Genomic DNA, 14211 nt, shown 5'->3' with positions numbered 1-14211 from the left:
GAAAATGAAATATTGAACATAATGTATTTTAGCACATTATTTGAGGTAAAGCCCTATTAATTCAACTTACATGGTGAGAGATTAATTTAGAAATGCTTCCCTTGAAGATTAGAAAATGCCAGTCATGGGATGGTTGAATATCATCCGATAGGGAGTTAACCTCAAAAATTGAGAACCATTCTCGTCCATTCTCTCTTGAAAGCTAACTCAAATAAATACATCTGATATGGAGACCTTCAGGAACATGTGACTTTGACCCTGCTCTGACAAGAATGGTTTATTATGAATAGAAAGCATGTCTAAATTTTAGGGACTGACACTGCTTGCTAAGTCTGACCATTCCTTATAAAGAGACAAAACCCACTCATTTCAATATCCATATCTATACCCGTACCCTGGAGTCTTAGAGTTTAGAAAATAAAAAATCTGTACTCTTTATCTAACTTTTTTATCATAATGTGGTTACTCAAAGATCTACCATGTATCAATACATATTAACAATTTTGATTGTGAATAAACTGTGTGCTCATTCATTTTCACCATTTATGCTTACCCCTCACAATGATATCAGCTTCATCAGATAAACTTTCGAGAGTTGTTTTTACTGTGCATAGATATTTTCCTGAATGATTTAACTGAATATTCCTTATCATCAAATCCCCAACAGATTCCTGCAGATAGATAGGGAAAAAGGGATAAAAACATAATCATACCCAGCAGATCCCTTTTTTTTTTTTTTACAGCTGGATAAATACTAAATATGAGGCAGCTCTGAAATCAGGAGATATACTAGTATCATTATAGTTTCTCATATTTGATCCCTTTTATTATCCCCTTTATTATAATTGCATCCAGAACACAAGCATTTCTATGCAAGACATAAAACAAAATAAAACAAAACAAAAACAGATGCAACTTCATAAACAGACAGTGACTATCCATGCAAATCAATATGGGGAGAATAATTATGAAAGATGTTGATTCATGTAAAAGACTTGATTCATTTTATTAAGCACTTAAAAATTTCAGCAACTTACTCCTCCAATCCTCTCAAAATGAGCCACTCCTTTTTTTAAGTCTATGACATCTCCATTGAAAGACCATACAAATACAACTTCAATGGAGGGGTCATGGGACACCTGGCAGGGTAGGACTATACTCTCGCCAACTGTAACATCCATTTTGGAAGGTGGCACGGTAATAACAGTCCTCTCTGTTGAGAAAAAATATTATTATTATAAAAGCTTATCAAATGCTAGCATATGGCTATAAAATATATATTTTGAATGGTTTTGCCATTGTTTGAAATTGTATAAATACAACATGAAGCTCTACTATACTCAATATGAAAAATTATATTCCCACTTTTCAAATATTTCTGCCTTAATCAATGTAGCCTATTACTTGTAAGAAAATTCAAGATATACTTTCATTTATACTTAATATAAAAATGAGTAGTTCATAGAAAACTGTGGACCTCAAAAGACAGCATTCCCTACATAGAGAATGCACCACACCATTTTTATTATTATTTTATTCTGAAATTCCAGCCACAATATTACAATCCACACAATGGTTACAGCTCTAAATATTCTATGTTAATTTCATATACTATGAGACAAATTGCGTCCCTAAGATCATAACTACATTAGTTTATATTATATCGAGATTTATAATCATAACCTTATATTTGCAAATGTGAATACAACATATTTATTCTATTTCTGACATAGCTGTGATAAAAAATTTCTATTTTAGATAAAGGTGCAACACGAATAGGAAGGAGGTAACTTTTTTCTTTTTCATCGAGATTTCACAATTTTAGAATTACACATCTATCATAAAAAAATTTCTCTCTAGAAATATGAGTCACAACATCAGCCCTTGCTCTACAATTCATATCATGTCATTGACCCATTTCAAAGGATAATTCCAAACAGTGTTCCAGCTGGACTTGTGAGTCCTATATGTCTGTGGTTAAAAGAGACTCATAGTGATATCATTTTTGACTACATTTTTTATAACAAAATACATAGTTTTGATTTTAGAGGACTAAGAATTGACTAAGATGGCAACTCAGTAAATTGACCAACATGGCAACTCAGTAACCACACACACAAAAAAAACCCTGGACATACATTTGGATTTAGATATGTACTATCTTACCAAAATAAAGTATGTTTTAAGGGGTTTACATTTAAGAATTAGGGATTTTGGCAAATTATAGTGAAAGCAAGTATCATACGTAAAGAAGTTTCAAAACAAAATGAAATGAGGACCCTGGAAAATCTTTTTCTCTAAAGATCACTCATAAGATATAAAGTTTTACCCTCTAGGAGATAAGCTAAAAGCTTTACTTTCCTTCTGGCTTCTTTGTGCTGCTCAAGAAATCAAAGTAGCATTGAGGTTGAATTTATATGTTCATATGGATGAGTGTGCCACTGTATTTTATCAATAGAATGTTTAAGTATTATTCCAACATTTCAAGAACTGTGATTGTTTCCTTAATAAACAAAAAGTAGGAAGTAATAATCTTGAGCTTTAAGGTACATACTGATAAAAGAGTCATGGAAAAATAAAAGCACATATTTTGTTTCTGAATATAATGAAGAAAATCTAACTCAGTCTACATCAGATGGTGTCTGTGTATTCATATTTTCATATTTTAAAGATACTCTTTACCTTATTATATTAGACACGTGTACTTTTTATTCTAATTATTTCTGGGGAAAAGTTTAAAGAATGATTTTGTGGACTAAGTCCATTCTTAATTCCAAGCCTTCTTCAGACGTCTCCCACAAAGAAAGGATAAATACTAACCAGGGTTTCAATAACACATTTTAAGACTAGAGAATATTTTCCTTCTTGTAGTATCTTTGAAAAAAATATATCGCTAATATCTTATTTACACTTATGGGAGGATGAGTTGGCTAACTGGTTGTGCTGGTAGAGCAAAATTGCTCTGATTTAAAGTTTTGGATCATGCAGTTAAAATAATTTTCAAACATTAAAAATGAAAACCTCTCCTTCCATTTATGGCACCACAAAGTGGCAAAATTAGACAAATCATTCCCTATATACATAGTTTGTCAGTAGTATAGTAATAATGACTAAAACTTCATGAATAAGAAACATTTGTATTATAATTCATTATAATGTTTACATGTTCTCACTAGTTAATTCATTTATTAACTAATATTTATTGAGCACCTACCAAATTCCAGCTGTCTGCTAAGTATTGGAAATACAATGGAAGGAGAAGGAAAAAAAAAAGCACCAAATAAAATGATGTGGTGCTTGCCTTCACAGATATTTAAGAATAAAACGAGAGGCTGACATTAATCAAATCATACTCAGAAATACATAGTTACAACTGTTACAAGTGCCATGTATTAGAAGTAAATGATTCTATTAAAATAGTGAATCCTGAGGGATCAGTTTATCGGGAAAGGGTTGCTTTAGCTGACAGTAAAAGGCAAATAGGAGTTAGCTAAGTAAACATAATAGGCAGGGAGAAGTAACTTTATTCACTATGCAGGCAAGAGCATTTACAAAGAATCTGTGCAAAGAAGAATGGTTTGTTGAGGCAAGGCAACCATTTTGCTGGAAAGAAGCGTTGGAGAGTAAAACAGGAGTGAACGTGGAGAATATGAAGCTTGGTGATGGTTATAGTCAGAATGTAAGCTTTAGATGTTTTTAGGGCCAGCTACATAAATAATTTTTGGGTCGCAGTATGAAATAAAAATGTGGGGTGTTTTTCTTTGAAATTACTTTGCTTTAAAAATAGTATATTACCTACAAAATGTAACAGGGTAATAATGATACATGAGTAACAACATAAACATACAAATTGCAAAAATATATTTTTGATTCAATTTTATATATACATTAAATAATAATACTTTATTAAAGTTATTTCTTGACTGATCATAAGATTTTTCTCACTTTTCTATAAATTTATTTATTAGGTCATCAGAATTTGTTTTAGCAATTTTATTTTTAAGTGATTGACATCGGTTGCTCATGGCAAATGTAAAATCGCAAATGCTTTTCAATAATTCTTTATGTTTGCAAAGATCTTTCTGTTGATGCAATTGTTATGGAACCATTGAGAGCATTTTATAGGTTGTGAGAACATTGGAATAAATACCTGATAAATTATTTTGAAATGTGAATCTTAGATCATCTAGAGCTGATGATTCTCAAGGAACAATCTTTTCTAAAAAGATTTATCTCTTCATACACATCCCTTCTGTTTAAGTCTGAATTGAATTTTAGATGTAAATTTAAACAATGGAACTGTTACATTCTTCGGACACATCCTGTAACTTGTGGAGGTTTCACGAGAAACTGAAAGTGGCTTAAAGGTTTGTGTATAATCCAGATGCCTGTTTATGCATTCTACTGCTGTATCTTTAATTGTAAGGAAACACTCATTAATAATTGGTTTACCTGGAGATTTGTATAGCAATAGTATTTTTCCCATTGAGTAGAATCGTCTTTAAATTTAAATGTCTATTTCTAAGCCTCTGGAAATGAGCTTTCTAGTGTTGCACACATTTTCAAAATCATGTATGCCAAACTCTTTTAAGAGTTCACATAACTCAATGATATGCCTTATTGCAATATATGTAGGCTTTTATTTCGTAATACTTTACTGACAGAATTTACTGCCTGGGCACTGACAGTTCCTGTCCTGGTGCTCAGGCTGAAGAGTTAATATTTGTACAGATGCCACCCGCACATTGTCTGGGCACAGATGAGCAAGCTGACTTCTCACAGTGGATCCTGACACTGACTGCTTCCTGAGTTCCTTGTTCCCCTGAAGCCCTTGCTGTCATCCCCTGAAGTTTCTATAGCTGCTACCATGATCACCTCCACCAATTTGGTCCCGGGTCCTGATTTGCTCCCCTTCCTCTGGGCCTCAGCACTCCTGACTGCCATCAGGCATGTGGGTATACACAGTCCCACCTGCCTGCTTGGTGCATGGACCTCAGCCCGTTTGTGCACAAGCTGCGGCTGCTGAACCATAAACACTTGTATGTACTTCCACCTAGGCTGTCTCCTCTGCTCATGGTCATGCTCCATTGTCCCACTAGCTTTCACTTACAAAGCACAAGTTCAGAGACAAAGTGACCAAGAATTTTGAGATGGCGACAGTGGAGCATTAGACCAAACATGAGGCATATCTCAGCACGGGATCCTGTGTGACTGGGTTACAAACTGATGAAACCAGCCCTGGATGCCATGTTAAAAAATTGCCAAAAAAAAAAGGAAGGCTTGGAAGTATGAAGCAGAGGGGAAAAAGGCATAAAGACATAGCAGTATTTGTAGGGTAAAAAAAAAAAAAAGGATTATATTTAAAAGAAGAGTCTTCTGTGTGGGCAGACTTGTTATTCAAAAACAGGGAATGCATGGTTATCTGAACATAGTCCCCTTGTGAGTACCCTCCTGTGAGGGTGAGGGGGTACATGCACAAGAACGCTTATAACTACTGTATCCTCTCCTCACACCACATGCAGACCTGTCCTGATCCTGTGTAGGTGGCTGTCCAACACCCACAAGGCCACTGATTGCTACCCTGAAGCGTTCTCTTCTGCAACCGTGCAGAGCTCTAACTCAGCTAGAAGTGAATACCCCACAGAGACAAAATCACAGTTGCAGAGAATGGGAGAGTGGTTCTTGAGCAGGAGAAACATAAACAATTTTTGATGCTATTTTAGGGAAAGAACAAGGAGGAGCTTTAGTTCATTAACAAGTTCTGATTCCTGTGCATACACTTTAACTTCTTAAGAAACTAACGCCAGAGAAATTTTTTAAAAAGCCACTGGAATCACTCTCAAGGAGTGGAGGGATGTATATACACACATCTAGTGTACTACTTTCCTGGGAGCGCATACATGCCAGTGGAGTAGGTGCAGTAACATGAGGCTCATTATTAACACTGAAACACTTCTTGGTATTTATGGATAAGTGAGATAATTAGGGCCTGAATTATAACAAATTAAAAAGGAGGAACGTCGACTCTGCTTGACTCTATCATTTGTAAAACTTTGAAATTCTTTAAGACTCTTTCTCTGAAACAAAATAGAGCGATAGTTATTCCTTTTCATTTCCTATAATTATATTTTTGTTGCCTATTCCTTAAGTATTGATATTTATAGAAATTCTACTCTAGTAGTTTAAAAATTTAGCATGAATTTCCTGGAGAATGTGTTCAAAATGTGCATTTCTCTGCTTCCACCAGAAATACTGATCTGGCAGGTCTGCAGAGAGAACCTAGAAATGGATTTTTTTGACAGGTTGCGTCTTCAGTTGATTTTAATGTGGTCAGTCCAGGCCCATGCTTTGAGAAATAATTGCTTTAGGTTTTGAAATTTGAACCTGAAATTTCTATTTAAGGAAAATCCAAGCTATGTGAAATATATTGCCAGAAATCCACCAATGCTTTGGATCCAGGAAAAAGTCATATCCAGTAAAATGTTATTGATTAGTGATGCTCCAAAAATAAATAAAGGTGCATTTCCCAGGTTATTCAACTTTAATTAATTCTGTATACTTACTATGTTTGCTTTTAGAGTTTCATAGTACCTTTTAGCATATTAAAAGCTTTGAAAATTCCTGTATTAAAGAAGTTTCCTTAATTCTAGTTTTCCTGCACTTACTAGATATGGAACATTTTTAATTCATGTAATACCTCTTAATACGTTTTGGGATATAAAGAATTCTAAGAAACAATGTTTGGAAATATGACTTTCATGGTTGAAGAGGGTTAGCGTACACAAATATATACACACATGTGTGTGTATTTATTTAACATGCATAATACATATATAAATATATATTTAAGAGATAATCACATACATTTGAACTCCGAAAAACTTAAGAGTAGTCGTTAATTTTTTTAAGATAGGAAAACTGGTTTATTGTTATGTTAAAAAGATCCCCTTGTCATTTAAAAATACATTCTGAAATATTTATAGAATAAATTATGATGTTTATGATTTGCCTCTAGATATTTGAGGTGGATGTTGGGGAAGTAGGTGAGGGTATAGGTGAAACAAAGTTGGATATGAGTTGATGATTATCAACCCTGATTGATGAGTACATGGGTATTCCTGGTACTGTTTTCTCTACTTTTCTGTGTGTTTCTAATTTTCAATAATAATAAAAGAAAGACATAAAGGAAATAATGGGGGTAGTGAATATTTATATACAGAATAGGGAGACATCTTTTCCATTCAGCTTCTAGTGTGAAGAGGACCGACCACTTTTTGAAGGTTATTCTAAGTATGAATGACATGCGTTAATGGAGAGTTCATAAAATTACAGAATTTTAATGTTTACTCTTTTCAGTCTGTTTCAGTGAGATTCAGATCATACGAAAACAGCTTGATCTAACAATCCTATCCTTAAGAAGTACAAGGAAAGGCTTAATAAAATATATAATGCTTTTGATGAATAGCCTTACTCAAATTCACATTGTCAAAATAGACAGTGATATTTCCAGAACCCATCTTTAGTTAAGAGCACCTCAGGAGACATGAAAACTAATAACAAAATTTCTCTCAGAACTGTTAAGCATGATTTCTTTAAACATAAGTGTGGCTTGTTCCCTGTATCCCTCTATTACATATCATGATCCCCAGCTACATTTTTACAAGCCAGGGATGGCAATCCATCATGTAATTGGTCTTTCCTGAGCATCCAGAAAATATTACTTTTGGTAACTTTTTGTTTGTTTCTTTTGTACTTTTAACTCAGTTGAAATCTCCATCTGTGAGTGATAATCTTTCAGGGTCATTGTTCAGAATAATAACTGCTCAGGTGGTTCTGAATTACCAATTCCTCTCAAAAGATTGACGAATGTTAAGAAAAATCATCAAATCTCCCTCTGTGCAACATGTGATTCTGCCTTCATTTGTCTATGACATTATTGGAAATGTTATTAAAATACTGATATAAAGGAAATTAGTGTATAAATAACACTTAAAACAGGTGATGAAAGTCTCTGATATTTTCTCTCATTAGTTAACTTGTGAAGACTAGAAATAAAAACTTCTAAAATTTGGTCCTCTTCCTAATTCCCCAGAATCTCAAATTAGCCTCGTATCAACGTATTAACTCTTCCCATTGCTCTTAATTTCTTCTTCAATCTGTGACCACATTGCTTCTGGTTATAGGAGTTTCATTATCATTTCTTTTAGTGCAGATTTGAGTGATAGGTTCTCCGAGGTTTTGTTTGGTGAAAGCATCTCTATTTTGTCCTCATTTGAGAGGATATTTTGCTGGGAATAGAATTTTATTGGTATTGTCTTTCAGACCATTAAAAATGTCATTCCACTGTCTTCTTGATTCCCTTAATTCTGTTGTTATGTCAACTGTCAGTGTCATTGTTATTCTTTTGACGATAATGTGGTTTTTTTTAATTGGGATGATTTTTCTTTCCTTTGTTTTCGCTACTATGTGCTTATTTAAACTTTCCTTTGTGTTTATCCTAATTAAGGCTCATATGATTTCCTGAATAGATGGCTGATGTCATTTTCAGTTTTTTTTTAACTCTCTGGAAAATCTTTCTTCAAACTGGTCATCCCTCATCCCTCCTCTGCCCCTTTGGGAACCACAATTTCATGTATGTTAGAGCTATTCACCATCAACAATATATTCTTTGTGTTCTTTTTTGTCTTTCCTATTGCATTTCCTCTCCATATTGGATATCTTATATTCACATATCTTCCTCTTTACTAATCTTCTTCTCTACCATATCTAATCTGCTGTTAAGTCAGTCTATTTTGTTCTTAATTTTAGCCTTTGTATTTTTCACTTCTAGAACTTCCAACTGATGTTTAATACATGCCATTTCTCTTCTGAAATTCTCCATCTTGTCATCTTTTAAAAAAACATACTAATCACAATTATTTTAAAACCCTTGTGTGATAGCTTCTATATTTCTATCAGCCGTGACTTGTTGCTGTTATCTGATATTTCCCTCGGTTTTGGTCATTTGGTCCTGGCTCCAGCTGTTCTTGGTAACATTTTATGAAATGTCAGGCACTGTGGCTCAAAATGTAAATATTTTCATTTTGTTGTATTTTTCCCAAGAAGACTGACTTTTAAGCAGGCAATTGGAAAAGAGCAGAATCTAGTCAGGAATTGATAGAAATTGTGTCTGAAGTCAGTGATTTTAAGTTCTGGTCAATTTTGCTCTGCTTTTATTACTAGGGCATAGTCCCTTAGGTGTCTTGATTCAAGATTGAATTGTTTAGCTGGCCTCATTCTATTTGGTTGATTATGAGCCCCAGTTTTTTCTTTCTGGCACTGTGAGACCACCAAAATTTCTGCTTGAGATTTTTATTTTTAAAATATTTTTACATTATTGTGATTGATATTGGTATGATGTTTGTGTGATAAATGTACTTCAACTAGTCAGGACAGAAGTTTCGCCAATATTATTAACTTTCTGTAATAGATTATGTGTAGGGTTGGAAATATTTAGGCCATTTATCAGTAGCTTTTTAGATAATAGCTTGAACAGTATGATAGTTAATGTCATTTGGAAAAAGAAGTGAGCACTACTTTGGACAGATGTAGAAACCCTTAACATAAAAATATACTAATTGTTTATTCAATATTTTATTCAAAACCATTTAATTAGTATTGAACCCTTACTTTCTTCCAGGTGTACATCAGTGTGAATACTGAGCAAATAAAACAACACTGAACTGAGGAGCCTTTAGAGGATTTCCATAACAGAGGCAAAAACTCATCTACAATTTAATAGGAACGTTCAAGCTTCTAGAAGGGAGACAAATTTGGAATTGAGATCCATACTTCTGAGGCTATGGGTGAGTCTCTTAATTTCAATATTGTTATCATTTTGGGCCAGATTATATTTTGTCGCATGTATGTGTAAGTGGATTCAGAGTGCGGTGGGGAGGCTGTTCTGTGCATTATAGGATATTTAGCAGCATCTTTGGCCTCTACCTACTAGATGTTAGTAGATCCTTCAGTTGTGACAACCAGGAATATCCCTACACATTGCCCTATGTCCCCTAGGAGGCAAAATAAACTTAGTTGGGTATCTCTGTACTAGAGACACACTTTGGGAAAGTGACAGTAATGGTTTAAACTAATGTTTGGTCATTGAAGTTGTGGGACCTGGTTAGTTTCTTTACATATCTTGATGCTGAGGCCATTTGTTGGACAATGGGATATGGGGTTTGAAAGAAGGAAAAGAGTGAAAATGACTACAAGGATTTGGCTTGAGCAAGTGTTGGTGTAGGCTGTCATTAATATAGTGGGGATTTACTGTGGCAGGAGCAAGTTCTGGGAGTGAGAATTAGGAGGTTAGTGTTAGGATATAGTAAATTGGAAGTTAAGATAAATTGGCAGTTGGATTTGGGATTAAGATAGATAACTAAGCTGGGTTATCGTTTTGGGAATTAGCTTGTAGATTTTATTTAAAATGATGAGACTGGACGAGTTACCAAGTGAGTGGTAATAGGTATGGCAGAGAATAAATTCGAGGGAAGTTCCCTGTGATATTCCAAATTTAGGAAATTGGTAAGATTCAGAAGAACTAGAAAAGGAAATTGAAAAGGAGTGACTCAAGATGTTAAAGGAAAATCTGAAAAATACTATGTCCTGGTAGCCAAGTGAGAAATGTGTATCAAGAACTGTGTGATCAGTAGTCTGATAGGTTAAGTAAGATGACTGAGAACTGACCGCTGGATAAAACAGTGTGGAGGCTACTAGTCACCTTGTTAAGAACAGTTTTGATGAAATGGTAGGAAAAAAGCCTGGTTGCATGGATTCAAAACAGAATTGACCAGAAAGGTTGAAAAAAGCAAGCTCGTATAGACAACGTTTTAAAAGAGTTTTGATATAAAGGAGAAGAGTCAAATATGGCAGTAGCCGGAGGGGAAGTAAGGTCAGAAAATGACAGCTTTTTAATGATGAGAGTAACAATATGCAAGTATGGTGGTGGGAGTGATGCATTAGAGGGGATAATAGAGATGAAAAAGACAAGGGAGGGAGAGGGAGGGGGTAAGGAGAGAGAGAGAGAGAGAGAGGGAATGTCCCTGAATGTGAGAGGGAATCATATCTAGTGTACAAGTGGAAGATTTGAGTCCATGACCCATAATCTCCCAAATTGTGCTTTCTAGATTACTTGACAAATTTTGTTTAAGCAAAAAATAGCTAAAGCTTGACTTCTTCTAAATATTAGCAGAGAAAAATAGTATCACAATAAAAAATAGGATGTACAACATCCTGGCGATGATAATTGATTACATAGTATTTACTTCAAGTTCTTTATAAACATCTAATAAATGATGCCAAAAGAAATTTTTTTTCTAAGACATTAATCCACCAAAACAGAGACGAAAAGGGGAGACAAAATTTGAGGAACTGGAATGAAGTTAAATGACTTCTAACTGGCTTACTGTAAAGGTCAGTCATAGGCTGGCAGTGGGAAGGCTGAGGAGAAAACTTATTTAGCATGTCTTTATGAATTAATTCATTTTGGAATTTATGAATAGGATGCTATTTGGTCTCAAGAATGTTTTCCCATCTCAGAAGAAGACCAGCAAATTACTTTCCTGAGAGGATATGCAACAGAGGGTCTCAACTGCTGGTCACCAAGCACAGTTAAGGGTGGGGGGCTCCTACTGAAAATAGGGGAATTAAGGAAACATGTACAGGGTGAGGGCTGAGATCCATGTGTTGTAACCTTATGCAATTCTGAGGGTGCTGTCTGCTGGGCCTTTGCTCTCCAGGCAGGAAACCTGGGTGGGAGGTGAGGGACAGTTTTCCTAGGGATCTGATGAGCCTACAAGAGAAGATCCAAATATAGTGACCTTAGAGTTTTCCAAGGAAATATCTTGGCCAGATCATCTAAATGTGAAGTCCAATCATTCAAAAATCCCCACACTTGATCAGAGCTTTCTGTAAGATTTTTAGTGACCCACTTTTAAATATGAGCAGGCAACAGATGCACAAAGTATCTTTGTACACCTTTTAATAAAGGATAGGGATTAAAACAAAGAAAGAGAAGAAAGTAGTTTGGGACAACAGAGACCATGCATAAAAAATAAACTAGAAAAGAGAAAAACTACAAGCAATATTTTCAGAGGAAGGGGTAGAAAATGAGCAAGGCCAGAAAATAAAAGGACACTTAGAAATTTTTTCAAAATAGCAAAAACAAAAATACAATAGAAAGTCTGGAAGATAAAGTTGAGAAAATCACCTAGAAGATAGAGCAACAAAGCTATAAAATGGATATGAGGAGAGAGAAACAAAAGTATATATATGTGTGTGTGTGTGTGTGTGTGTGTGTGTGTGTGTGTATATATATAACATGAGCATGTATATAAATTATATGTATCTAAATATATATATAATTATATAAAATACAATATTATATACAAAGATAGGTAAATAGTTACATACATACATACATACACACACGCATAAACTCGAATACCAGTTTAGGAAATCTATTAAATAATAGGGATTTCAGAAAAAGAAATGGAGTAAATTATTAAATTATTTGGGAAGATATTCCAGGACCAAGAACTACGGGTTTCCAGGATGGCAAAGTACACCAAATGCCCTGTGAAAAGGTTGAAAATAAATTTACACCATGGCACATCATCATGTAATTGTGGGACACTGGGAAAAACAGACTTGTAGAGAGAGAGAGAGAAAAGATGTCACAAACAGGTCAGAAATCAAAATGGCTTCAGCTTTTAGAGCAGAGTAACATCTCCAAATTTATGAAGAATCCTGATTTCCAGTCCAGAATTCTGTTTCCAACTAAACCATCAATCAAATGTAATCATAGTGTAAAGACATTTTCAAACATGAAAGATCTCAAAAAAATTGCATTTTTCTTAAATTGTTTCTCAGAAATCCATAGGAAGATGCAGTCTACCCAAATGAGGAAGTATGTCAAGAGAAAGGTATGGTGATTAGGAGACCAGGCTCCCCAACACAAAGGTAGATTGATATTAAAGGAAGAAAGTTGAAATAGAACTGAGGGATGAATTGTTGCCAATTCCGTAGAAAGCTAAGCAAACAAACAAGAAAATTACTAACTCTAGGAAAAGCAAGCACAGGAAAATCAAAGCTAGTACTCTGAAATAAACCCTGTAGAGAAAACAAACAAACAAGGAAACCAGTGTGATAGAGTCTTCAATTCCCCACCTCTAGCAAGCAAGAAATGGAGGAGTTTTTAATCTTTATTTAATACATTTTTCCTCTTTGTACATATACTTACAGTAGGCTAGGTTGTTTTATATCCACTAAAATCTACATGCAGTACTTGGTATTTATATTATATTCCACCATAGGCAGAGTATGATTTAATTCCAATGTACAAAGTAACCATGGTCAGTATATTACAGTTTCTCTGCAGTTACCATTACCCACTTATCTTCCATTTCAATATTTAAATGATTTAGAACAAATATTAAAAGACTACCCTGAACCCCAGAGTAAAAGAAACAAATGAAGAATTGTCTGGAGAAAGTAATTGTCTAAAATTTGAGTTGTCTAAATGAGAAAACAAGTCTAAGTATCATGCAAGGTAACACTGAAAAATTCCCTAGCAAGTAATAATGTAAAATGTAAACACAGATCTTCTATATTAACAAGTAATCAAAACAGAGCCTGACGTCTATTTAAAAAGAGCATGCACTGTAGATTCTGCTAAATGAATTAAATATGCCAACTACTCACTTTCAAAGCAGTAATACATAATAGGCAATGACTATTTATGGGATCATATTTATATTTCCTATAAATAGATAGCATTCGCTCAGTCCTCCAACTGTAACTTTATGCTGGGTTGTAGTAAAATATCAGGTTGAAGTGTTGCGTAGTTTTAAAAGGGATGGAATGAGAAAATTTTACTTTGCCTGGCTACAGGACCTAATAGAAAATGTTTTCTTCTGAACATTTATGTTGGGATAAGGATAGATGAAATGAGAAAATAAAATCCAGAAGAGGAGAATCAGCGTCAATCAATTCATTTGATTATTTTTCCCTTCTACACCCCCTTGCCCCACTCCTACCCCATTCCTTTTTTTGGCTTGAAAGAATTTGCTAATAACTGTTTCCTTGAGTGTTCAGGATCCACAGACCTAAAACAGAGCTTGCATCTTTTTCTTAATGTTGTAATGACACACTTTTTTCCTAAAGAAATGTCAC

At 34.4% G+C, this 14211-nt stretch overlaps 1 protein-coding gene across 4 annotated transcripts in view; it reads right to left on the bottom strand.

The window, feature by feature from the left end:
- The window catches only part of CNTN6 (contactin 6), a 291320-nt gene that overhangs the window by 23180 nt on the left and 253929 nt on the right, over positions 1-14211 (bottom strand). For all 4 annotated transcript variants that reach the window (XM_036869272.1, XM_036869273.1, XM_036869275.1 and 1 more), the window contains 2 exons: positions 1038-1213; positions 554-671 (listed from right to left, as the gene is read on the bottom strand). In XM_036869272.1, coding sequence (XP_036725167.1) covers positions 554-671; positions 1038-1213 — 294 coding nt within the window. The remainder of the gene's footprint in view (positions 1-553; positions 672-1037; positions 1214-14211) is intronic.

This window comes from Balaenoptera musculus, chromosome 11 (genome assembly GCF_009873245.2).
Source record: "Balaenoptera musculus isolate JJ_BM4_2016_0621 chromosome 11, mBalMus1.pri.v3, whole genome shotgun sequence".
Taxonomy (NCBI): domain Eukaryota; kingdom Metazoa; phylum Chordata; class Mammalia; order Artiodactyla; family Balaenopteridae; genus Balaenoptera; species Balaenoptera musculus.
The sequence above is the reverse complement of the archived record's forward strand: the minus strand, read 5'-3'. Positions and strand labels throughout refer to the sequence as shown.